Genomic DNA, 27552 nt, shown 5'->3' with positions numbered 1-27552 from the left:
TAGTCGAGCCAACCCAACCATATCATACAATGTACATTTTTTTTTAACATTACTGTCTTTAGTTTAACAACACATTTAAAAAATAACACACACTGGGAATATTTTAACAATGTATGTATTTTCAATAAATATGACATTACTTGCTGTTTTGAAAAGAATTGAACTATCATACTTAAACAATCGACTGAATTTCATAGTCCTGATGAAAATAATTAATTAATCAAAAGTAATTTAAAGAAGTGCATGTTGATACAATCAGTCTTCAGTTTTACTGATGTTTTAAAAAATTTTGAGTGCTAAATCACTAGGGAAAGTCATCAAATGTGAATCAGGTCAGTAGTAATTCAGTGTTAACTAACATGTATAGGGTCCTATAACAATTTTTATTGAATCTAAAATGAGCTTTTCACTTCCATCTTAACTTACTTTATTACCTTAAAATAAGCGAGGACCAAAAGGAAAAAAAATAAGACCCTCTGATTTAAACCCCTAAATTTAAAATGCAATTACAGCAATTACAAGAAGCTAGAGTTGCTCTTTATACATCACAAGGAAACAATTTTGTGACATGGATTCCTGTGTATGAAAACATTTTGTCTTCCTGCCAGATTTTTTAAAGTCTGCAGCTTGAAACAAAACAAAAAATAAACCCATATAAAAAGCTTGTGCAAGTTTATTTATCACACAATGTTCATAACATTACATCAGACAGGAATCAGAGTGAACTCTGTGAACTAGCAGCAAATTAAACCTAAAACTTTATTGGACAGTTATCTATTTTCAATTACTTTTTTTATCATTTACTTGGGACAAGTAACTGAGTTTATCTACCCTTCACAACAACAGTTAAAAGATATTGAAGAGACAGTTTTCTGTGATAATTATTGCAAGTGTAGATTTAAATGCATCAAGCACACAAAAAGTATTCCTTAAGGAGTAAAAAAAAAAAATCTCCAGCCTATTAGTAAGAATTTTATTAGTAATGTGACTGTTTCCAGACTTCCTTTTTAAAATTTCTTTTGAGATTGTAAGTAAGTACATGATATACAACAGGTTTAAAAAAAAATAGTCCAGAGGTGCTTATTGATAAACCAAATTATTTAATGTGGTGGTGGTGCTGTTTGCATGGTATGAAATTGACATTTGTCTACATCCACATTAATGTTGTGTATGTAAGGTCTAACATACAAGCTGGCAAAGTGTCTAGCTAAACAAAGTTGCCAGATAAATCTAAACAGTTGCCAGATAAAACTTGTTTGTGACAAGAAAATGAGTGGGGGTTTTAATATATAAAAGTTGCAAGTTACTTGGTTATTTAATTATGTAGTAATAATTCAATCAGGTGAGGAGTTTTTAAAATAACTTTAGGATTATGATCGCAAAACAAAAGGGTGGAAGAAAAAAAAAATAAACATAACATCCCAGTGGACAAGACATTAAATCACAAAAAAGGGTGTATAAACAATTTATTATATATATCATTGTACAATAATTGTCATTGAATGAATAGATTAACTGAGTGATGAAATATTCAGTTTTACTTCAGAAAAACAGAAGACCAAAAAACAACAATAAGTTAATAAGTTCACAAGGGTATATAACTCTCATGATTTTCGTTTAATTCACAAGAGTTCTAGTTTACAACATCCCCACATATTTGGACCACCTTTTGTTTATGTGTTTTTTTTTTAAATAAAAAAAACAGTTACAATAAAATCTTCTTAATAAACTATTAATTTTCATAGCACTTTTAACTTATACAAAACTAAAGTACACAAAAAAATTAATCTGCATCATGTATTCCAAAACAAGACTGTACATCATCAAGTCATGTCAAACCAGCTGATTTCAGTTCAAACAGTTTAAAATTAAACTTATCAAAGAGATTATTCCTGAAACATCCACTGACCATATGCATGACTATCACATCACTGAAATCATTCAGTCACATTAATAATCTTGCCTAAGATTGCAAGACAACATCACCCTAAATGCTTGCAGTAAAAAAAAAAAAAATAAACTAAAATTAGCTAGTCAAAGGTCATTAAATCAAAATGTAAGCATGTAACTGTAAGATATCAGATTACACAGAACAATAGTCTGTTTGTTCAATTACACCGCTGTATAGAAATTACTGAGCTGTTGATAATTCATAATGTCGCGTCCTTTGTCGGAAAGTCTCTGTTCAGTTGTATTAAATTATTATTACATTTTTTACAAGTAATTGGGCAAAGCTCACCATAATGCCCAGCTTTGTTGAATAGCCAGGGCAAGCAAAAAAAAAAAAAAAGCATTTCATATGTAATAAGAATCCAGTCTTCCAACCCATTCACTTCACTCTCAATCAAACCATACAAATACTGTCCACAAACTTACACATTCTTCAACCTAAAACAAATGTTTATCAGAACTGTTCACTGTGCAAGCATTTCCATTGTTTATTTATACATTTCACAGTAAGTCAATTTCTGTTAATGTTTTTATCACCTCGACAGAAGAAAAATCGTACTGGGGCATTTTAAGACATTTAAAAAAAAATGGAAATAAAAGGAATCAATGTAAGGTTGGTTACTTGCAGCAACCCCCTTCTGACTGTTGACCCCCCTGTTCATTATTGAGTCGAACACCTTGTTGCCTTTGTTGTGGTGTCCCTGTTGTTTCACTCTTGGGCAGTTTCTTGGCTGCAAGTTCAAGAAAAAATTTAATAACCCATATCCTTAGACCAATAAACTACAAATTATGTTTATTATATACATATATAACTAGACGACCCAGCTATCCGTTGGATAAATGTCTGTGATGAATATTTAATTTAAAAAATAACTATTATCTTTAACAACCTCAAACAAAAGTTAAAGAAGTAATACAAATAAATAATTTATCACACTTGATGAAGAATTGCTATTCTACACATCTATTAACTCATTTTTATTTGCACCATAGCACTTCAAAATCAAGTGCCAAATTCTGTACAAGGTACCTCTTGCATGTTGTATGTGGTACAATAATACAACAAGAAAAATTCTCTGAAGCAAAAAAACTGAGCTAGTGAAATGCTTGTCATGTTAATTGAACTATGTTTTTAAATGAAAGTCAAAGGTTTACTAAAACAAGTGACAAGGCATAGTAACTAGACAACAACAAAAATTCCTAAGAACAACACCACAATATAGAATGTTAGCTTACCTATTGCAAGGAAAATATCATTCACATTCATAGCTGTTTTAGCTGAGGTTTCCATGAACAAAAGGCTGTTTTCTTCAGCATAAGAATGAGCTTCGTCATGCTCCACCATCCTTTTGTTAGCCAGATCTGCCTTGTTGCCGGCCAAAGCTATCACGATATTTGGACTGGCTTGACGCTGAAGTTCCTTAACCCACGTTTTGGCCCTGCCAAATGTGTCCTAGAAGAGAACAATACAGCTAGTCAAACACAAACTCCCAATAATTATTACAAAATAATTCTTTAAACATTGAAAACCTTTAAAAATATATATATTATCTAGTAAATAAAAACAAAACATGGGAATAAATATAAAAATAATTCCTCAAAATTAATACAAGTTTTGAGAGAGCAGGGCTTACTGGATTAATCATATACAACAATGGCTGAATTCACATAATTAAAACAAGGTTAAAGAGAGCAAGGCTTACTGGATTTGTTATGTCATATACAACAACAGCTGAATCAACATATTCAAAACAAGGTTAAAAGACCCAAACTTACTAGATTTGTTATGTTATATACAACAGTAACTGAATTCACATAATAAAAACTAGGTTTAAGAGACCCAGGCTTACTGGATTTGTTATGTCATATACAACAATAGCTGCCTGGGCTCCTCTGTAGTACATGGGGGCCAGACTGTGGTAACGTTCCTGACCTGCCGTATCCCAGATTTCAAACTTAACTGTTGTGTCATCTAGACAGACAGTCTGTGTAAGGAATGCGGCTGTAAAAAGTAGAAACAAAATGTAAAAATTGAAGTATTTACTAAAACTTCCTGTCACAAAATGATAAAATTTGAAAATAGTTATTAACTAAAACTATCTGTTAAATAATGTAGAAAACTGATTATTTAAAATGTTTAATATTTCAATGTGTGATATCTCTTATCCTTTAGTCAATCATTTGTACACCAGACCACAAGTCAGAATGGTGACACTGTATTATGTTGACCTTTGAAAGGTCATGGCTATAAAAACCATTTAACAATGCACATGAATAATTAGATCAAGAATACAATGAACTTAAAAACATGGCTATTATTCAACTTGAGCCCAAACACAATTAATTTGGTACATGTTTATAAAGGGCACTTATAATACTGACACTGAAGTACTTTTTTCCCCATTCATGCATTGAAACCTTACCTCCAATTGTGCTCTCTTGGTATTCATGAAACTGTCCTTTGACAAAACGAAGAACCAAACTGGACTTCCCTACTGCTGATTCCCCTAACAGCACTAATTTGAACTGACATATCTTTCCCTGTGATGCCCCGTTAGGACGCTGTTGGCCACCTCTAGTTGCCATGGTTCTAGTCTCTCGTTACTGGCGAGAGCAAAGTCTCTACTTAATGATGTTAAACTGTTTCCTGCTACTTGATGTTATGAGTACTTGATACTAAAATACAAAAGTTACAATTGTTGTTAGGTGACACTCCTATCTGCACATAAATTTAACTGTGAAATAACAAGTTTGACAGGTCAAGTACTAATTTAAAAAAAAAAAAAAACAGAACTATTAAACTAAACACAACTGCAATGAATCACTTAATATGAATAAACTTCATCCATCAAGAGGTCAAGATGCAAAGAAGTAGAGTATCAATCCACACACATTTTTTAAGCACAAAATTTGCCATGATAATAAAAAATAAACCACTTCAAAAACACTAGAACAAAAAAAAAATGATGTCAGTTGTAAGCTATGTGCTATAAAATCTCAAAAATGACTGCTAAATCCTTCACATGGCTGAACAGTTTTTATTATTCTGATGTGATGCTAATGTTTGCATGGTCAATTAACTAAGGTCTCATTGTATGTTAAGGAAGAGGATGTCATGCTAAAATAATAGTAGTATTCACTCTTTTCTGTCACCAGCAAAAAATAGAGTTAAACACATTCAAGTTGGTAAGTGCTAAATTGGCTTCAAAAAGTAACTATTTGTAAATTACTTTAAAAAAATTCTCTGGCTCAGCAAAGCAATTTTAATGGTAGTTTAGTGCTTGCAACGAAAGAGAATTGTAAAACAAGCCATTATCATTGAGATAGAAAGGTCTTTTATGGATTGAGGGCAAGTGTCTCTAATGCTATTATTGATTTGCCAATAATCAGCTGTCAGAGTTAATGATTTAATAGTGGTTAGGCCAGCTATTCTTTTTTTTAGTACTTGGACTACTTTAAGTACTTCAATGTCTAGGGCAGGAAAAATATTGAAATAATACTAAGATGGAATTTAAGGTAATGATTATTTAGTTAAATCAGGCACAGCTTCTAATTTATACTGAACAACAATTATTTATCTCAATATGAGGTAAAGTATAGAATAGGTAATATTAGGGAACCATACTTAACATGAAGGTTTGGTGAACACAGCCAGTGGTTAAAAGGCTTGACTATGAGGACATAATTGCTGTCATAAACACACAACTGTTTGGTATAATTGCCTTTACTAATTATAATATGTCCTAGCTGTTTATTTCAAGCTGATCAATAAATAGGTAAATTGTGTTTGTTTTTTTCAATACTAGTTTTTAGATGGCAGACCAAATAAGTTCTACTTGGACCCTATTATGAATAGGATTTTCTTACCACTCTTAACTTATTTACCAAACCTCAGAACTTTGAATGGGAAATTATTTCATAACACTTTGAGGAGCAATTATGGTCAAATAGAGCAAACGAGTTCTAGTCTTGAGTTTGAATCTGGGTTCAAATCTGTAGAACGTCCCTGTGATGGGTACCTGACTATTGTTAGGGAAAGTAAAGGCATATGGCATTGTGCTAGCTACACTATACCTTCATAAGCAAAGGTCACAGAAACAGGTGAACTCTACTTTAAAGGAGCAATTAATCTCTGAAAACAATAGAGCGTCCCAATTGTATGGTGCCATTTAACACGAATGTAGGATTCCATATTGCTCATATGGGAACTCAGGGTCACCTGACCACCGACGAAAGCGCCAAATTTGATTTAATCAATGATAACATTAACCAATCAGATCATTAATGTCGACAAGAGAGCCCGGGGTGCCAAATTGCACCCTACGTGATGCCGCGCCTCAGAATGTTTTCCCATGCGGAAACCACCCCCTGAGTATTCTCAACTTTCCAAAGTTTCACTGCGATCAGTTGATTGTGTAGTAATGCATAAACGACAGACAGACACACACAAACATATTTACATTCCTTTGTATTTTAGTTATTGCTCATTTTAGTGCAGAGAACCTAAACAACTACCCAATAAAATTTGTTCTGTAAGTTTGTTTTCTTACTATGTTAGAGTTGTGTAATTTTATGATATAATAACTAACTTGTAATTGTATCCTATGGTATTTTTTTTTTTTTTTAAATTAGATTAAAACCTAGTGACAAATCCTAGAAAATTCAAATAACTGTCCATAAATGGTTCATGGGTTAAACAAGTCTCCAGCTAGGTTTGACACCGGTTAATGAAGTGAGTGATGAGCCAGGAGAAGGACACAGGGCAATCCTTTTTCTTGTTGGACATTGGTATGCCAAATAATGATGACTCTGGTTTATTGAGATTTTCATAATTTCATCCAGTTTAGGACTGAAATCACGCTTTAAGTTTAGTAAGTAGCCAAAACATTTAGAAATACTAATGCTTCAAATAATTTAACAAGATAGGCCATAATGGGAGAATATTTACACCGGTGTCAGATAATGGAATCTTCTTTAAAAAAGGGGTGTTAGGTTACTGGTAGTTAACTAAATACACACATGGCTGGCTAATGTCAATGCTAACCCTGTCCCTAACCCTAACCCCAGTCCTACCTTACGCCTAACCCTAATTTCTAACCATAATATTAGTCGAGATTACAATACTACTAACTAGTATTGCTCGCTACCCTGGAGGTGTGGCTGGTTGCGTACAGACCGGATGCATGACTTCTGGCGATTTTTTGTCTTAGTTCCAGAGACCTTCTTAGAATTATTTTTAAAAATGTTTACCACGAGCAAAATGGCGGGTTTTCACGATATAAAAACATGCTATAGGTGACAGGGCTAAATATGCCAGAAAAGCATTTTAAAACTTGCTTTGGAGAATGAAGGTTAAATGTAAAAGTCTGTGTCATTAAACTTAATAGAACTTTTAAAATACAGCCTGGAGATGAATTGGAGGTTGTAGAACTTGGGGTTATCAGTCTATGAAAAAATAAATCAAATATTGCAAGCACTTTTTTTATAAGACACGACCTCTGAATGACAACCAAATTTATTTATTTTTCACTAGTGAGGAGCTCTGGGTGCATGGCCACTTAAAAATTCTAACCTGATTTGAGGTTTTCTTTAGCGGCAAACGTAAGAGATAGGCCGCCTCATTGCTTAGATGGCTGGATTGACCTCTGACCCTGAAACGTCATGCGTCGTTTTCTGACGGTTTTTACGTTTATTTTAGGGTCCAATCCACGACATATGAAAAAACTGTTAATCTCGCAAATTCTTATCATTATTTTAACACAAGATGCTAATAAAATGGATAATATGCCTTAGAATGCCAGAAAAAATCGCTAGAATTGTAGTTGTAAATAATGAGGATTTCTAGTGGAGCACTCTCCGTATAAACTGAACCGCGGCCAAAAACGACCGTATAACGGGGAAAACGGCCCGTATAACAGTAGATTAATATATAATTGAGATATTTACCATGTATATTTACAGTATTATGGATGATTTTTACGAAAAATCCAATTACCCCGTAAGTAACCATGCGACAATTTCTCTCTGCTATTTTTAGTAACGTTGCATCATTGTTACGCTAGTTGCCAGACAGAAACAACTAGATCTAGTTTTTTGCGGAATGAACTGTTAAGTCTAGTATTTTAATTATAATTCAATTGTAGCATGTGCGGAAAAAGTAAAATTATGGACATTATTATTGTATTAGTAATTTTATTAGTATATTGATTTTTTCTTCACTGTGGGCCGACAGTTGCTGCATTCGTGACCGGTGGTTAACCTCGTCAGCGCTGCGTGGCCTATTAGTTTATATAATTAGTGAAGCTCGTTCAGTGGCCTTTTTCAGAGCTAGGCCTAATTACGGGCGATTTTTAGACTTATTGATCGGCCGTTAGCCTTTTTCAATTTTCATTGCTGCGTATTTTAAAAAATGCTCGTTCAGCGGCCTTTTTTTTTTGGCGCTAAATAATCTGTTTACGGGCATTTTAAGCGTTTATTTATTTTATTTTTTAAGCTAGATGTAGATCTAGTTAAAAAAATAATCTAGCATGCCTGATATGAGAACTTTAAAAAAAAAAAAAATTACCGAACTTTTAAAAAAATGATCAGAAGTAGGAAAGTAGGTCTGTTTTTCAATTTGCTTGAAGAAGGGGGGGGGGGGAGAGAAGTGAAGACACCGACCATCTCGTGTACACGTGTTCATTCTATGACGTGTACTATAGGCCTGCTGAAGTCACGGTGACCCCGCGACCGTGGTGGGATTTTTCATCAATAGGATAGTAAACGCAAGCAAGCAATCACGCGAGTGACGATGTTTGGAGATTTTATTTTTAAAAAAAAATGTAATGTAAAAAAAAAAAGACACTAATACCATGTATGAACCTCAGCTGCCACACTGTTGACTCAATATAATGTGAATTGAGTGTAAAATAAAATGTATTTGTATTTATAAACTATAATATCATTTTAAGCATATTTATTATTTAAAATTAGAATTTGAAATAAAAATATTTATTATGGTCATTTGATTTATGCAGGTGTTCATTATTGCATAAAATGGTATGAATAACATGTAGATTAGAATTTAATAAATAATAAAATAACTAGATCTAGTTTTATTATCAAATCAACCAGTTACTTTTTGTTATTTTCCGGTGAGTAAATTACCTAAGCTGACGCAATTACCATGGCGGGAATTAAAAGCTCGTGTACACAAGTCGACGACGTCATGTTATGCCGGTCGAGGACCAAGAACGCTGTTTTGTCATTCATTTTCCATTTTTGATTAATTTTCAAATTCTCTCTTTTCTGGTCAACCGAGTAAGCTAGATATTTAAATGTGGTGTCAAATGTTCTCTTAAGGGGTAAGGAAGTTAATGGTGTATTTAAAATAACAGAATATTTTATTTTAAAAAATCCATAATTCAACCTAGTAAGAGAGGTTGTCATGGAGAGGTGTGTCATGCTTGGCAGTGAGTGACAATAAATATTAAATTAAGTAATTTAGTTTAAAACAAACTAAAAACTTCAAAATTAGTGCCTAATGGATTAAATATGTCTAACATTCAGTGGTCATGTTTAAATTGAAAATTGAGTAGGCCCCTAGACCTAAATTTTAGATTTAGTAAGAAAATCTACTAACAACCCAACACACCTATTTTATGGAAGAGTCTATTATCGGAACTGGTATCTAGATCTATAATCATCCCTAGAATCTAGATCTAGTAATTACTAATATGCTAGATCAAAAAAATTCGTTTCACTCTTCCTACACTACCAGTCACTACAGCCAGGGGTGGGAAGGGGGGGGGGGGTTGCAAATAATAGTATAATAGTGAGAACCTTTTTTTTAATTTACATAATGAGAATGAATTCAGGGCAGCTAACTAATAAGGTTTATCATAATAATTTGTAGCGCATGAACACATTACCGTGAGCATACTAAATAAACTTAAGTTATTTTGAAAGATTTTGTAAACAGTAAACTTGAGTAAACACTAGTAAACAGTCTAAAACACGGAAGAGATTCTACAGTAGACAGTCGGCCATGTTTTCGAGCAGCTGACGACGAACTTCGTTTTTTGTACGTAAATGTATATTATTCGCCCTCTATATTTAATTTTTTAACTTACCGATAATCTTAGTATACGATAATTCGCAAGTATACTACTATATACCGTAGAAAGAAAATGGTAAGGAAATTCTTCTAGTCAATTACTATAAGATACACCCTCTGTGATGTTGGACTAATTTATGTATAAAACAGGAAAACCTTGCGTGTTAAAATATAGTCCGGAAGTTGATCAACTATCAAAAAAGTTTATTAAATTGTTTTCAGTTAACGTGTAACTAACATGAAGTTTAAATTTAATTTAAATATGAATCTCTTCTCAAGCTGCCTAACAGTAATAAAATCTTGAACACTATTTAGGCGCAGTAATCTATCCAAGACGAACCACCACATACGATATGACGTCATTCATAATACGGAAGTAGACACCTAATCATCAAGTCATGTTTTTATTAAATAACTTATGCATTCGCCTTTTTATTTAGTACAACACAAACGATTACCTTTTAGTAATGTTAGCAGAAAACAAAACAAATTGATTTAAAAATTTAAGAGAAAACTTTTTAATGTTTTAAAGTTTAATTTATGCTGAAAGTGAAAGCAAATGTAAACCATAAATACACATATTTTACAAATCAAAATTATAAGTTGCAAAACCTTACACAAATACAACCACACTAGGATGGTATAAAAAGGCTGCATCAATCACTTTCTTTTGAAACCAATGTAAAATAACTTGACAAAAATTGGGTTTACTTAACTTAAAATTGTGCACACATTTGTTGCACCTGCAGTTCAATTATCAGTTATACAATATATAAACCAATTATTTATAGTTGTTGCTCACAAAGTTCATAAAACAGATTAATATATTCTCTTAAAATATTTTTCTGTTCTTTTCAAACAATGCTAATGTTTTGCATCACAACACTAATCATTGCAGTACAAGTATATAAAATGTGTGGGCTACATTATTTTTGTCTCAACATAGATCAATGCCCGGTTTGCATTAAAAATAAACTATTTTGCTGACCTAGATCTTACACAATGAAGTAGCTAATTTTAATTAAAATATCTTTACTTTCGTTACAATTACAGCCATTGACTTGCATAGCAAACAACTCAGAAAAATGACCACTGCTAGAGTTTAAGATCCAACATGCTAAAAACGAAGATTAAACAGGAGTGCCAAATAAACTATATTCTAAAACATAAAAAAAAACTACGTTAACAGCAGTTAAATGGTTTACAATATCAACTCTAATGTTTGTTAGTGCTCATTAGTTAGAATAAAGTGTACTTGGTATCTAGTAAATGTAATAGAATTTGTGAAACAAATTCAGTTTCTGATGAAAAATGAAAAAGCTACAAAAATTCATGACCTTCAGGGAGAAATATAATTTTGATGACAGAAATGGATACAATTATAACACAAATAAAATAAATGTTCTTATAAATAAGAGGCAATTTTGCATCACTACCAGGATGGGAGGAAATCACTAAACTATTAACAAAAAAAAGACCAGTTATGGTTACAGCAAAAACAACAACAAAAAACTGTTCTTTGAAGTTCAATAGTAACTAATAAAGCACAACAAGTATTAAATGCAGAATGTTAAGTGAAAATATTCAGGTCACATCTAAGCACTTTTTAATTTCAACTGTCAACAACTTGCATAGCAAGATTTATTTAGTTGGGAACTAAACTTTGAAGTAAAAAAAAAAATTGTAAGCACACATCTGAAGCAACCACTACAAAATGGAAGTTATCCTTTTTAGAGTAAAATATCTGACAATTAAAAATGAACTAATTAGCCATTTTGTTACAATTCAGTTTTAATTTCTACAGCTGATTGCACGGTGCTGATTTGCTGAGGTAGTAGATTTTCTGCAACTTGTAAATCTTTTATTTCCATGACAGCTTTGTTATCAGATGAATCTATCACAATTTCTGTTTTCACTGGCTCATCACTAGAAGACACTGGTGCAGTTGGCATAGAATAATTTTCTTTTATGTCTGCACTATCATTGTTTGCATTCAACAAAGGATCTTTCGTATAACTAGATAATGTTGATTCAGCTGGATTGTCCATAGATAGTGATTGTGTGTTCACTTCTGAATGTTCAGGGTTAAGAGCCAAGGAGTTCATACCATTAGTAATTTGTGATTCATCTTGTAATGACTCGGTTGCTATTTCTGTTTTCGGTGATACAGGCTGATCTAACCTACTTGAATCTGTGTTGTTATGAACCGAAACAGGTTGCTTAAATTCTTTTTCACTCAATTGGACCCCTGGTTTTGCAGGATGGGTATGAGGGTGTGCATTGACTCCTTTACTAACTGTATTAGAAATGGAAGGCGCTGACTGCTTACTTGGAGATGACTTTTCAGGAGTTGTTCGTTGCTCAGATTTCTGCTTTTGTCTACGCATTTCCTGTTTAGAGTACCATACAACAAGTTTTAAATAAAAGAGATACATAAGTTGTGAATACAAATGTTTTGTTTTTAAAAGATGACATGTAAGCCAAAATAATGTAAGAGCGCATTTAATATGCAAAAAATAATAATATTTAAACCTTCAAAAATTATAAACTAAATTATTGACAATCATTTTCTTCTTCATAAATGATTTTAAAATTATAAAGCAAACAAAAAAAAAATTAAATTCCTTGTTATTTCAAACTTCAAACTAAATAGAAGAACCCTATTTTATTCTTGAAACTACTATTAATGCATTGTTGGTGCTCACTAAGGTTTTGGAAACTATGATTACTGTATTTCAACTAACTGAACTATATTTTTAATTCTGTCATAAAATTATTTAACTACTTTACTATCTACCTACCTGTGGATCAATAATAGGAATAGCAGCTTTAGGTCGCTTTTGTGGAGTTCTAGAGGGCTGCTGCAACTCAGGTGAATAGTAGGTTATGTCTCCTCTGTAAACTTTTTTATGCTGAAGAATGCAACACAATCTTAATACATTTGAAGCATTTTTTGCTAATATACATGTGTTAACAGTTTAAAAGTGTCAACAAGTAAAACTATATAAAAAAAAATATTAAGCTGTTAACTCATTTGTTAACAGTGTGTTGTATACCAACTTGTGCAACACTTTTTCAACTTGTACATCTATAACAGTTGCTAATTTTTTAAAATATTTATTGTATCAATATTTAATATAAATGTTTATCTTTAAGACCAAAAAAGACTATTCAGTGGTAATGATCAATATGATCATTTTGATAGTTTTGAAAATGAAAATATGTGAAGAGATAAATTAAGAAAACCCCTAAACAATTGTGGTACAATGCTAACACCAGAACTTACATGAGCTGTAGAATGCATACTCTGTTGAGGAACATTTCCTAGCGGTGGCGGCTGGCCACCAACCACGCCTGCAGCTGTTGGTGGCGGTGATGTGTAAGCCATGGGCATGGTAAATCCCGTTGCCGTCCCTGGGGGTGGGACTCTAGCTGCTCCCCCATACATGAGACCAGCTGGTAAGTACTGCGGTCCTAATACGCCAACAGGAGGAGGGCCAGTTGGGGGCTGGAATAAGGCAGCATTGGGTGCTATTCCAGCTGTGTTAGGTGGTATTGGTAGAACTGTGCTAGATACTGAATAAAACATAAATGATATAAATAATGAAAATCATAAATTGTATAGCTAATTTTTTTTTTCGTGTTATGTTATGAACTATGTTAAGCTTAACTCAAAACAAACAGATCCACAAAAGAACATATTTTTAACTTAAAGCAGAAGATAAAAAAACAAGTTAATTAAAAAAGTCTAGTGACATTTATGCGCAATTTCCTTATGATATCTAAAAATAGCTCTGACGTATAATGCTGGGTTGCATTCAAGCTAGAAGAACGATCGGTTTGTAGGTGTTTATGTAATTTTAAAATTTGTGACCGAGCGAGAGGATATTTTTGAAAACTTTCTTCGGCAATATTGTTCTAAATTATGGCAGGAATCGATTGGTACATGTTTCAAGTCGCTAAGTGGTCTGGTTGCCGAGATATGGGCCAAAAACTGCATTTTTTCGAGTTTTTTTGGCTTTTCCGGGAAATACATGAAAGAAACCCGGAATTTTTATGGCCTATGCTCATCCTCGTAACTTGCTTAACATAATTGCTTTTGTAACTAGTCATCGATATTGCTTCGTTGAGGAGGAGATACGACTTAAAGCCCGGACACACATCCATACATTCATCCATCCATTCCCAGAAATGACGAGTTAATAAACGCAATTCTCCAGAATGGAAATTGCGCTAAAAATGAGCAATGAATTTACCAGGCAATCCATAAGGTAATGCAGCTGTAGGAGTGATAAGAGTGGGAGGATAATGAGCAGCTTCCTGTACCACCCCTGGTGATGAAGGTGTGGGGTGCTGACCAGGTGCAACAGAACCATGTTCTCTGTAAAATGATGGGGGTGGAAGAGCTGAAAATACAGAAAACTGATTTAAAATACTAAAGAAAAAAGTGTTCTCAAATCATATTTAATAAATAGTAATATAATAAAAATAATATTGCAATTTTTTTTTTAAACCTTACTCTTAGTGAAGGTGTTCTAAGTACATAGAATTGAATATTAAACAGTGTTTTAAAAATAATACAAGTCAACAAGTTGATAAACATAATACGAATTACAAACTATCTACAATATTATTGGAAACAATTAGCTTACCTGGGTTATAAAGATTTGCACCACTATCTATAGGAGGAGGCTCAGAGTAAACTCCTTTAGCATGACCTTGCTGTCTCTGAGATGAGTAACGTTTAGCTCCAGTTTGTGAAGGGACTGAATTTGATTCCAACTTTATCTGGCCAGGTGGAGGTCCATGGTACTGCAAGCCTGTACCACCTAGACAATTACGATTACACTTTATAAGTAAGCAAGCAATTAAGCAGATTTAGAGGCATTTTACCTACTAAATAAAAAGTTGAATCAAAACAAAAAGAAACTAAGTTTGAGACTATCCTTTAATCTTGTGTAAAACTATAACTGATTGATAATTTCTAGGAAAGTGTTTAATCCTATTGTTATTGTCTCCTATTGGTTTGAGTAGAGTCGAGATAGGATATAAGTAGTGTTTTATTGCAAGTGTAATTTTTTTAAAAGGACAAAACAAGCTCAACTGACTAAACACATACCATGATTTTGCTGTTCCGGATGCCCAACCATAGTTGCCCCTTCCATCAGCCTAGAGGATCCCTTAGCTCTGCGCTCCTTAGCATACGACTTCTTTTCTGTTGTAGTACTTGTAATAGTAACATTAATAGTTTGAACATTCTCCTTGTTAGAAAACACAACATTCTGTGATGAGCTTCCATCCCCATTTTCTCCAACTATATTTTCCGTGTTTACAGCTGAAGCATTGTAGCTGTTTCTCTGTTTCGTCTTGTCTTCAGTAGATCTGTAAGTTGTATTGGTGTATTCCCTGGTCTCTTTTGCCGAACTGGCATCACCCTTCTGTTGCTGGTAGCGAGGTGGCTGTTCATAACGATTATTACGGTTGTTATAAGAATATCTATCGCCCTCTGCTGGGTTACCAGTTCGGGGACCTTTATCTCTCCCCCTGTATGACTGCTGTGACCTCCTGTTGTAATTATAATCACTATTAAAATCACCTCCTCTGTTATCCCTTGGATCTTTTGGTGATGACCTCCAGTTTTCTTCCACGCCTCTGTTAAAATCTCCATCTCTACCCACTGGTCTATTGTTGAAGCCTCCCCTCTTATCTTCTCTGTAGCCTTGTTGGTAGCGGTTACTATCATCATAGCGTCTAACATCCTGACTTTGGTTCATCTTTACATTCTTATTGTTTTCCCTATTATCTTTCCTGAAGTTAACATCCCTAGCATCAGCAGGGTATGATTTAGGCCCTCTCTCACTGGACTGCTTGTTATCACTCCTGGGTTTGTCTCCATTTTCAGATTCTCTAGCCACTGAAGATTTTGTGGAGTCTTCCAAACTTGGAAAATCTTGAGATAGTACTTCCTGAGTTGAAGGATCATCCCACATCTCAGGTTCTGAGTTATATTTTGAATCACCGTACTGATTGTTTCTGTTGTTGCGCTTATCAACATCACCACTTGCCCTCTTGTAGCCCATGCCTCCTCGCTTACTTTCAGCATTTCTTGTGTTGTTTCTTTTAACACTTGGTGGTGAAGTTCCATCATAAAGAATTAGCTCTCCTCCTAAAGCTGGAACTGAATCAGAACCATCTTCTGTTGTGTCAATGACAGCCATACGAGGAATAAAGTCCTGCATGCGTTGTTTTCTGGGACCTTTGTCTCTAAAAAAAATATATATAAATCAGTAAGATAACCTGATCTGGAAAAATGTTTGAGAACTTTGTATAATATAAATCCCTTTGCCATTTTGCAAAATACTGTTGCAAATTTTTCCTTAACTATAACTGAAATGATAAATAAAAAAATTTTCATTCAAGAAAATGCTCTGACCTGCCAGGTCTTTTAGGCGGAGCTTCAGGTGGCTTATCAGCTGCTCGAATGTCATAGCCATAGAGAGCAATTAATTCTTCTCTTGTTTTTGGAGCTTGCAGGTCATCACTGTAGCGATCATGTGACCATTTACCTTCATCTTGCCATAACTTTTTCTTTGGTCTGTTAATCAATGGTTATTTTTGTAAGTTTATTATTTGTGCACAAAATTTTTACATAATTTCTACTTTAACAATGTTGTAGATAAACTGAAAGATATAGCACAGCATAAATAATAAACAAATAATGTAAAAAAAAAATATAAATGATACATAAGAAGAAAGAAAATGTACTTTGAATCATCTGCAACTTCCTGTACTGAAGGGCCTTCATCACCATGCCTAAAGTCATGCTCATAGAAAGCACCTTTTCTAGGGACGTAAGCTGGGTTCTTTTTATCTTCATCATCATCAGGTTTATCATTGTTAGGCTGCTCCTAATATTAATCAAGTGAAACAAACTATTTCAATCTCATATGATAACAACTTTAAAAAAAAACTAGATCTACATAACCAGAAACAAACTGAATTTTTTACATTTTAAAAGAAATAACTTACTGAATACGAGCTTTATGAAAATAAGATACGTTCTACAGACTTACCTCTCCATCACCACTTTGCCTTTCTTCTTCAATACCCTCTTCATCTGAATATTCTTCTCCTCCCTCTGTTTCTGACCCTGATCCACTTTCTGATTCTGTCTCAGAACCTTCTTCAGTCTCTGTTTCACTTTCCTCTTCACTTTCTTCCTATAATAATTTTATTTAAATTATATTCAGGATGCTGTTAAATTAAACTCTTCTAAGTTACTCAAAAATAAAGCTGGTTTGAACATTACATAATATTATGATTACATTTTTACATAATTATAATATAAATAAATGGTAAAAAAAATTTTTGTAATAGTAAACATTATTTTTTTAGCCGTCTTCTATATTAAAAATAAAAAATTCTTACTCCAGGCCCAGCAGCATCTTCTACAGTACTTTCATATTCAGATAAATCTGTTGAATAAAAGATAAACAAGTCAAGACAAACATGTATAACTTAATATAGAACCTGTGATTATATTTATAATAACCTAAGCAAATATGACTTAACAGCAATCCATTTTGTGATGAACATTTAATCATAAAACATCTACATTTAGTTTTGTGAGCTAAAAACATAGGAAAAACTATACCTTGTATATCTGGGGTCTCTCCTTCAGATTCCTAAAAAGAAAAACAGGAAAAACTTTCTAGAATAATTGAATTTTAAAAACAGCCTAAACTTAACATTAAGTTGTTTTTCAAGATGAGCTTCAAATTAACTGTTAAGTAGTTTGTGATAAGATAGCATGCATAATTTTTAGCAGTCAATGATTTTAACAAACTATTATAGCTTAATTTATTTTAATTTAAAAAGTAAACAGTGTTTCACACAGTAAAAAATTGTCTGACACAATCATGCTGACAGCTATACTCCTAAATACGGAGCATCTATTCTAGAAGCAGTCAGTTGAAATGGGATTATGATTTTAATTTGGTTGATATTAAACATTTTGTGTTGAAAGCCTAGATAAACTTATCTTACAGCTATATTTATGTTGATTTTCAGATGCCAATGTTAATTGCCAGTGTCAATTATCCGAGTAAAACAGTTTTAGAGAAAATTGTATTATGAAACAGAAACTCGAGTCTCTACCTAGTCAAATTTTCTTATCACATAAATTAATGTCATTAATTCTGTTTGATAAAAACAACAATCATCACTCAAGTAATTATTTTTATATGAACTTTCAATTTTGAGTATGCTATAACTTATTTATATATCTTTGTAAATCTGCATTCAAAGTTACTAGTTAGTTACCAGCTTTAGCTTTGTTGATATTTGTGATGAACCTGCAAATAATTATGTACAGTAAAGGGTAGAGGGTTCTCTGTTTTTGACTAAACGGCTTGGTCGGGTGGGAAAACTCATGATTACTAACTCAAAATTCTAAAGTTCTAAAACCCAGGCAAATGAGGCACATTAATTTTGCACATTAATTTTCCCTAAATATAAGCAGTATCAAATAACTTTAAGTTCACATAAGCTTAGAAATTAGCACACATAAGCTTAATTTAATAACTTTATTAATTAGCCTAGTAGGTTTAATTATGGATTTTTAAAAATAAAATATTCTGTTATTTCAAATACACTTTTAAGTTCCTTACCCCTTAAGAGAACATTTGACACCACATTTAAATATCTAGCTTACTCAGTGGCCGAGAAAAGAGAGAATTTTAAAATTATCCTAGAATGGAAAATGAAAGCCAAAACAACATTCTTGCCCCCCTGCCGGCATAACAGGACTTCATGGACTTGTGTTCACGAGTTTTTAAATCCCGCCATGGTAATTGTGTCAACTTAGGTCATTTACTCACCGGAAAATAACAAAAAAACAACTGGTTGATAATAAAACTAGATCTAGATATTTAGTAAATTGGTAAAGGAAAATATACATTTCAAAATCTACTCTACATGTTATTCATACCATTTTATGAAATAATGAACACTTGCATAAATCAAATTACCATAAAAATATTTTTATTTTAAATTCTAATTTTATTAAATATGCTTAAATAATATGATTGTTATAATAGTTTATAATAAATACAAGAAATAGGCCTACATTTTGCACTCAATTCACACTATATTGAGTCAACAGTGTGGAAGCTGAAAGTTCATACACGGTATTAGTGTCTTTTCTTTTTTTTACATTAAATTTTTGTTTCATATTAAAAACATGACGTGTGATTTTTTTTTTAAATTAAAATCTCCAAACATCGTCACTCGCATGATTTCTTGCTTACGTTTACTATCCCGTGGGTGAAAAATCCCACCACGGTCGAGGAGTCACTGTGAGGTCAGCAGGCCTATAATACACGTCATAGAATGAACACACGTACACGAGATCGTAGGTGTCTTCACTTCTCACCCCCCCCCCCCCCTTTTTTTCAAGAAATTTGAAAAACAGACCTACTTCGCTACTCCTGGTCATTTTTTCACATATCACCTAAACTAATTATTACATTTTTTAACGAATGGATACAAAGCTAAGACTAATTTTAAAACTTAGCTTAATGTTTTTTTTTGTCTACACAAAAGGCACACGTTATTTTTAAACTCTTAAAAGATAAAGCAAATGTAGTTTAATGTAGAAAGGTAAAGTAATTTAAATATTCAATTTCAACTTGAAGTCCATCTATCTTGATACAATCTGTCACGAAAAAAAAACGATAAAAGCTCTCCATCCTGTACTTATACCTATTGTAATTTTGACAGACGAAAACGATGCTCGCGTAAAATCTAGGCCTAGATAAAAAAGAAAAAAATGTCGCTAAAAATGCCCGTAAACAGATCATAGCACCAAAAAAAAAGCCCTTGAACGAGCATTGTTTAAAATACGCAAAAAATTGCAAAGGTTAACGGCTGATCAATAAAGTATAATAGTCACCCGTAATTAATTAGGCCTAGCTCTGAAAAAGGCCACTGAACGAGCATCGTTAGAAATACCATACAACATTTCATACAAATTATATATATCTATACGAATAGGCCACGCAGCGTTGACGAGGTTAACCACCGGTCACGAATTAAATTCAATGCAGCTACTGTAGGCCCACAGTGAAGAAAAAAAATCAATATACAAATAAAATTACTAATTCAATAATAATGTCCATAATTTTACTTTTGCTGCACGTGCTACAATTGAATTCTAATTAAAATACTAGACTTTAGTACAGTTCATTCCGCAAAAAACAAAAACTAGTTGTTTCTGTGAGGCAACTAGCTTAACAATGACGTCATGATACTAAAAATAGCGGAAATAAATGTCAGCGTGGGTACCTTACTTTGGAATAAGATTTTGGAAACCAGAATCGATAATACTGTAAATATACATGATAAATATCTCAATTATATATTAACTTAGTGTTATCAGAGCCGTTTTCCCCGTTATCGGGTCGTTTTTGACGGCGGTTCAGTTTTTACTGTGAGTGCTCCACTAGAAATCCTCTCATTATTTACAACCACAAATCTTGGGTTTTTTTCTGGCTTTCTAAGGCATATTATCCATTTTATTAGCATTTTGCATTAAAATAATGATGAGAATTGGCGACATAAACAGTTTTTTCATTTGTCGTGGATAGGACCCCTAAAATAAACGTAAAAACAGTCAGAAAACGACGCGTGACGTTTCAGGGTCAGAGGTCAATCCTGCCATCTAAGCAACGAGCCGTGCTATTAATTAGCAACAGTTGCTACAAGGAGGGGCTGGTTTGTCTCGTCTTAAAGTCACCTTTTGCAAAGATTTCAAAATTGAATAACCCGGGTTCGAATAGCCACTTCCAATAGTTTTAGTATTTTAGTAATATAATTTTTTTATTAGTCGAGTGCTCTGGCTAATTCTTATTTCTCATAATTTATAAAGAGGGCAGGAAGGTTTAAATTCAAAATTACAAAATTTACGTTGAGTAACGTTGTAGATCTAGATGTAGAATCTAAGAATGTAACTACAACAATAACAACTCTATTCGAATACAAGGCAAATCCTTGTGATAAATTAGAAATACTATTACTACATTAGTAAATCTTCTGGATCCATGAATGATGAGATATTCATTGAGATTGCCCACTCACTGGGCCACTGACTGACTTACACATTCGGAGGGTCTGACGATAACCGGTGATATTTCAACATCTTCATCTTCACCCTCATCATTCAGACGTCTTCGTCTTCTTCCTTTATCCGTCACTGGAACCGGTGCCGCAGACATTTTGCGTTCTTTGTCACAATTCGTGAAGAAATTGGATCTAAAATCTACATCAACAGCAAAATAACCGTAATTTTATCACAGTAATGAATGATATCGACAATGGCGCAGTCTTGCCAGATGCAAATGCATATAAAGTGTTAAACATTCTTAATGACTTTTGTCAGAATTAATATATCAAAATATTATTAAGAAGAATCTAAAATAGTTCAATAAAAGGAATAGTATGTCGATTCTTTCTTTAATATTTTATATATTATAATTTACATACATTCTTTAATTGATTAGGAAGTATAAAAGGCAATCAGGCAAAATATGCAGACATTAGAAGTTTACCGCCACTAACCAATAACAACCAAAGTTCCCTTTAAATTACTAAAATTAGGCATGCTTAACGAAAATATTTAATGTTTATACGCATTTAGATCTAGATCTATATAGTTTCCCAGTAAATGAATCTAGCAGTGGCGAAGGCAGGGGGGAGGGTTAGGGGGGTCATAACCCCCCCCCCATAGACCCCTCGGTATATATATATAAAGTATGATGGGGGTGCGAATCGAAAGTTTGAGGGGGGGGTGCAAATCGAAAGTTTGAGGGGGGGTGCAAATCGAAAGTTTGTCCCCGGGTAAAAATTGGAACCCCTTCCCCCCCCCCCCCCCACCCCCGAGCGAATTAGAAAAAATAAATTATATAGAAAATGCATACTTGAACCGGTGTCCGCCTTCCTCCTGAAAGTACCACGTCTTCCGATGGTAGAAAACACAACCGCTAACCCAAAAGTCTCGAGTTCGGGTACATGGCTTAGGTACTTAGAACAACCCTGTATCAAACAGCTCTGATGGGTACCTGACTCAACTTGGGGAAAGTAAAGGCGGCTGGACATAGTGCTGAGGTCACAGAAACTCCAATTCACTTACAAGTTACACTGCGCTAAACTGAAAGTAACAATTTAGAGATCGTGCACGTCGTCAGCCTGTGAAGAGATTTAAAATCATCTATTTAAAAGTGAAAGTTTGAGTGTCTGTGGGCCTTTTGTCTTTCAACAGATCGCCACGGAAGTTATTGAAAATACTCCTGCGGGGGTTTGTGCGATAAAAACAAATTCAGAGGGGCGGCGCCCCGGCAGGAGGGTGCAGTTTTGCGCCCGAAGTTTCCTAGCGGCTGTCTTAGCATCTGGGATCTGTTGATTGGATGTGTTTCTTCCAGACTTTTTTTCTCCGGGGGAGGCGGGGGGAGGGGGGGGGGGGAAATTTAAAGTTTTTTTTTTCTCCGGGGGGGGGGGCGGACTAAAATTTCCGGGGGCGGGGCCTACACCTTTTAAAAGTATATATTTTTTAATATAAATTCCATTTCGTTCGGGGGGGGGGGGGGGATATACTTTTTTGGGTGTCCAGCTCAGGTGTCGGAGGTCTACTTCACTCAATTATCAAACAGACAACGGTGTCCTGGCTGTCGGGTGACCCCCGTACTCCCCCATGAGCACTGTGGCGCCTCCATTAGATTTAAAGAGCGCACTATATATAAGATGGGCAGGCTACTAGAATAGATGATTAAACCGAACCACGGTGGCACCCGGCGCCCTGGCATTGGCTCCCAAAAACGCTTAGCGACGCCCCGACACTTTGGATGCGGCCGATGGGTGTCGATTAGTTCAAAATTCTGCGTACTCGGTATTTGATTGGAAATCAAATAAAAAAAGATGTATACACTTTTTAAAAATAGATTCAATTATTGAATAATAGGTCTAAAATATTGTTACTCATGTCCTCATTCAGTGTTTCTTTCAGACTTTTTTTTCTCCGGAGGTGGGGGGGGGGGGGTACTAAAATTTCCGGAGGGGGGGGGGGGGTAATAAATTATATTATTTATTATATAAATACATATAATTCCATTTCGTTTGGGGGGAGGGGTAATAAACGTTTTCTCTAAAAAGGTAGGTTCCACCGAGATTTGAACTCGGATCGCTGGATTCAAAGTCCAGAGTGCTAACCATTACACCATGGAACCTTCATACTTGCTTCAAGCGCCAGACTACATTTTCTTATCAGATGATAGCTATTAACCCTTTATCTACTGACGGTACTTATAAGTACCACTTTAATTAAGCGCCTGTATTATTTTTAATTTAAGACGAATTTTAAAAATTATTGATGTAATTGATAGTATTATCTCCCTTGAGTCACAGGTGGGTGGAGGGATCGATGTTTTTTGAAAATTTCTGGTGTGGTGCCATTTTCAATCTCTACCTGTATCGGTAGTTCACAATTGTTCTGTACATATCTCACATGTGTTCCTGATTTCCCTTTGTTTTACCTTATTCTTCACGTTTTCAAGACCGAATATTTTTTATTGGCATCTTCAATAGTCAAGCAAATGCGTTTAACTTCTAGTTATACAATTTTTATCAAATTGTCTTTGTAATAGATCGATGTTTACAAGTGGACTTATAAGTACCGTCAGGGCACACGGACATTTTTTAAATATTTCTTGGAAATTGCTGATTTTCGATGTGATGTGACATATATATTATTTTGATAATTAACTATAGAAATGTACTTAAAAAATATATATTTATGCATTTATAAGAAGGTTAGCGTAGGGTTTTCGTCAGAAAAATTGTAATTAATTGCAGATTTCAAGTAGTAAAAGAATAACAAGAATAGAGGTGGCAGTTGCAGGCTCGTTTACTAGGTTTAGTATACGTTATTTGTATACTAAAGACTAGTTCTAGAAGTAAGATTCGTAAGTTATATTTGTTGCAAAAAACTGTCTTGCATACAATAGCTAGCATGTACGTAATGTATACATGTAGACTAGTAATAGTCCATACATCTGCATGTAATATAGATCGTTTTGTAATTTTGAATCAGTAAACACAAAACAGTAGGCAACTACGGCTATTCCAAACACATTGAGCTCACTTCTATTTATGGACTTTACACTGTAGTGTAGACTTGTCATAACATTCTAGTAGGCTACAATTATACTTGTATTACTAGTAGTTGTGAACTGAATGACTAGGATTTCGTTTTCAAAATATTTGTTTATGCGGCTCATTGTAATGGCTATAGGAAGCCTCCAGCAAAAGCAGGTTCAGTCCGGCAACTGTTGCCACACCAGAAAGACGACAGACAAGAATGTTGTGATAGATTGACGATAGAAGCATGTGGTTGTATATAAAACGTTTATTGGGTCTAACTACATGGTGATAACCAGAGAGAGGCGGAAATGACGAGAGACAACTATTTATATATATGTAAGGGACATCACTCAAGATAACAATATAAATATAATACTAATACAGAAGAGTGAGTTCCCTTGACCTCACAATTATCTCAATCTATTACATCCCTTTACCCTTAGAACACAATAACACATCTCTCAATAGAACAATTGATAGTATCCTAAAATCACCAATTATATTGTAACATGAACACTATGGTAGATTACATTCTTACAAACAATGCACAATATGCTACAACATAATCAAGATACAAAACAATAATGTCAAAGTCCTTTTGACCCTTAAAATCATAGGTCTAACTTATTTGGGACTTTGATTGTCCTGCTTGACCTTCTCAGTGGCTTTTGATTTGGTGACTCAAGATTCTGACCATCTGGATTCTCTATCTCAGGAGGTCTAGGATTTAAATCATTAACTCCAGAATTTACATTTTCTGACTCCAGACAACTTGGTTCACTCATATCAACAGAACTTGGTTGTGGAACAAACTGAGTTGGTGTGAACTGATCAGATTTGGTGGGATTGACAGATTCACACTTATTATCTGCACAAGTTATTTTTAACTGGTCTGCATGTCTACGGACAATAAGTCCATCATTTGTTTTTACTTTATAAGACACAGGTCCTGTACATTGAACAATTTGACCTGGTATCCATTTTTCCTTTCTCCCATAATTTCTTAGATACACATTGTCATTAACACCAAATTCTCTTTCAATGGATGATTTGTCATGATTTACTTTTTGTGTATGTTGATGTTGGGAAACAGACCTTTGAACAGTTGGATGTAGTAGGTCAAGATGAGTTTTAATTTTCCTACCACATAGCAATTCACATGGTGCAACACCTGTTGTTATATGAGGAGTTGTGCGGTATTTGGTTAAGAACCTGTTTACTCTTTCTCTAAGAGAAAACTTGTTACCGGTATTCATTTTTACCATAGCGGTTTTGAATATGCCTACCGCTCTTTCAGCCAAACCATTCCCAGCAGGATGATAGGGGGATGTGGTTATATGCTCAATACCATTTGCTACACAAAACAGTTTAAACTCATGAGCTGTGAAACTAGGCCCATTATCTGAAACAATTTGATCTGGTAATCCATGAGTTGAAAATATTTCCTTCAGTTCTATAATGGTATCATTTGCAGTGATTGTGTTCATGATTTTAACTTCTAACCATTTAGAATGTGAATCAATAACAATTAAGAACATTTTGTTCATGAAAGGTCCTGCGAAATCTATATGTATACGTTTCCATGGTTCGATTGGCCAGTCCCAGTTTTGCAAAGGTGCTGTAGCTGGTTGATTTGAATGTTGTGCACAGCTTGAACAAAGTTTTACATATTTTTCAATATCAGCATCCATATGTGGCCACCAGAACCATGATCTTGCTAGACTCTTCATTTTGGAAGAACCAAGATGAGTATCATGTAAAGTTCTTAAAACTTCTTTTTGTAACATTTTGGGGATAATTACTCTTGACCCCCATAGTATACATCCATCTTCTAGACTTAACTCTGTTTTTCTTATTTTATATGGCTTTAAGTCCTCATTCACTGACTCTTCAGGCCAACCATTTTTACAGTACTCATATACTTTTATTAAGCACTCATCTTTTTGTGTTTCTCTTTTAATATCATTCACATTTATATTGGAGTTATCCATGATAGTGAAGAGAACAAATACATCTTCTGGTACATAGCTCAGGCTTTGGTTTTTTAAAGGTAATCTACTCAGACTATCTGCACTATTCTCAGATCCAGGTTTGTATTTCAATTCATAATTGTATGCAGTTAGTGTGATAGCCCATCTTTGAATTCTTGGTGAGGCATGCTCAGGTAGGGTTTTGTTTTCTCCAAATAAACCTAGCAATGGTTTATGATCTGTAAAGATGGTGAACTTCCTACCAAACAGAAACTTATGAAATTTCTTAACACCAAAAATGATGCCTAAGCCTTCCCTATCTAACTGAGAATAATTTTTCTCAGCCTGGTTCAAAGATCTACTGGCAAAAGCAATGGGTCTGTCACCCTTCTCATCCATGTGGGACAAGACTGCTCCTACACCATCTGGTGAAGCATCACATGTCAATACAAGTCTTTTCCCTGGGTCATAGTGAGTTAGTAAGGTGTCAGAAGACAAAGCCTCTTTTGCTGTATTAAAAGCAGCTTCTTGTTGTTTACCCCAGTGCCAAGTTGCATTTTTCTGTAGCAGCTTGTACAGTGGTGATAGTTTACCAGACAGATTTCCTATGAACTTTGCATAGTAATTTATCAAGCCCAAAAAAGCTCTTAGTTGTTGGGTATTTTCAGGTTTGGGTGCTTCTTTAATGGCTTTTGTTTTCTCAGGTTGAGGTCTGATACCTTGCTTGCTTAATATATAACCAAGAAAACTAATTTCTGTCAACATGAATTGACATTTATCTTTGTTTATCTTTAAACCTTTTTCACCAACAATTTTCAAGACTTTATCTAGTGTTTTAAGATGTTCAGTGTCATTCTTACCAGTTATGTACACATTGTCAAAGTACACACAAACATTTGGAATATCCTTAAAAATACTGTCCATGACAGCTTGGAAAATTCCAGGGCTGGATGATATGCCAAAACATAGTCTTTCATATTGGTAGAGTCCTTTATGTGTGTTTATTGTCGTATAGACTTTTGAATCTGGATGCAGTTCTAGTTGAGTGTAAGCATGACTAAAGTCTAATTCAGTGAATTTGTCTCCTCCTGCCAAATTCAAAGAAATTTCCTCAATGTTAGGTATAGGGTACCTATTTAGCTCTATTTGCTTATTCAGTGTAGTTTTATAATCTCCACAAATTCTTATAGAACCATCCTTCTTTAACACTGGCACAATGGGCGTTGCCCAATCGGAATAGTCTACCTTCTTTATGATGCCATTAGATTCCAATCTACTTAGCTCATTTTCAATTTTATTCCTCATTGCATAAGGTGGAACTCTAGCTTTGCAGTATCTTGGATTTGT

General features: G+C 34.1%; 2 protein-coding genes and 1 non-coding gene across 4 annotated transcripts; all 3 read right to left on the bottom strand.

Annotated features, from left to right (window-relative positions):
- Positions 1–100: 100 nt before the first annotated feature.
- Positions 101–10223, bottom strand: LOC131954509 (ras-related protein Rab-5B). Its single transcript, XM_059318230.1, has 5 exons — positions 10062–10223; positions 4374–4626; positions 3801–3952; positions 3187–3403; positions 101–2681 (listed from the first exon to the last, which is right to left on the bottom strand). The coding sequence occupies exons 2-5, from the start codon at positions 4534–4536 to the stop codon at positions 2569–2571; spliced, it is 645 nt and encodes a 214-aa protein (XP_059174213.1). The 5' UTR covers positions 4537–4626; positions 10062–10223; the 3' UTR covers positions 101–2568.
- Positions 10224–10560: 337 nt separating this feature from the next.
- Positions 10561–21651, bottom strand: LOC131954512 (uncharacterized). 2 transcript variants are annotated; one of them, XM_059318238.1, is made up of 13 exons: positions 21587–21651; positions 21202–21362; positions 17700–17730; positions 17474–17520; positions 17119–17265; positions 16811–16953; positions 16479–16640; positions 15165–16309; positions 14698–14874; positions 14302–14451; positions 13332–13621; positions 12847–12957; positions 10561–12435 (listed from the first exon to the last, which is right to left on the bottom strand). In XM_059318238.1, exons 2-13 carry the CDS (start codon positions 21316–21318, stop codon positions 11824–11826), a joined length of 3132 nt encoding a protein of 1043 aa, XP_059174221.1. In that variant the 5' UTR covers positions 21319–21362; positions 21587–21651; the 3' UTR covers positions 10561–11823. The 2 variants fall into 2 exon arrangements, with proteins under 2 accessions (XP_059174221.1, XP_059174220.1); XM_059318237.1 differs by lacking the exon at positions 21587–21651 and having other exon boundaries at positions 21202–21428.
- Positions 21652–23250: 1599 nt separating this feature from the next.
- Trnaq-uug (transfer RNA glutamine (anticodon UUG)) lies at positions 23251–23322 on the bottom strand. The gene has a single exon. It is a non-coding gene; the product is annotated as a tRNA-Gln (tRNA).
- Between the last annotated feature and the right edge of the window lie 4230 nt (positions 23323–27552).

Source organism: Physella acuta, unplaced genomic scaffold, assembly GCF_028476545.2.
Source record: "Physella acuta isolate Inbredline_101_S28 unplaced genomic scaffold, ASM2847654v3 ptg001007l, whole genome shotgun sequence".
NCBI lineage: Eukaryota > Metazoa > Mollusca > Gastropoda > Physidae > Physella > Physella acuta.
The sequence above is the reverse complement of the archived record's forward strand: the minus strand, read 5'-3'. Positions and strand labels throughout refer to the sequence as shown.

Excerpts from the sequence above, each read along its gene's own strand:
- LOC131954509 (XM_059318230.1), bottom strand. The coding sequence starts at position 4,536 with ATGGCAACTAGAGGTGGCCAACAGCGTCCTAACGGGGCATCACAGGGA. Across the intron at positions 3,404-3,800 it reads TATATGACATAACAAATCCA|GACACATTTGGCAGGGCCAA; the intron begins GTAAGCCTGGGT and ends GTTCTCTTCTAG. Across the intron at positions 2,682-3,186 it reads TGATATTTTCCTTGCAATAG|CCAAGAAACTGCCCAAGAGT; the intron begins GTAAGCTAACAT and ends TTGAACTTGCAG.
- LOC131954512 (XM_059318238.1), bottom strand. The coding sequence starts at position 21,318 with ATGTCTGCGGCACCGGTTCCAGTGACGGATAAAGGAAGAAGACGAAGA. Across the intron at positions 17,266-17,473 it reads AAGATGCTGCTGGGCCTGGA|GAAGAAAGTGAAGAGGAAAG; the intron begins GTAAGAATTTTT and ends AAATTATTATAG. Across the intron at positions 12,958-13,331 it reads GTATGCATTCTACAGCTCAT|CATAAAAAAGTTTACAGAGG; the intron begins GTAAGTTCTGGT and ends TGCATTCTTCAG.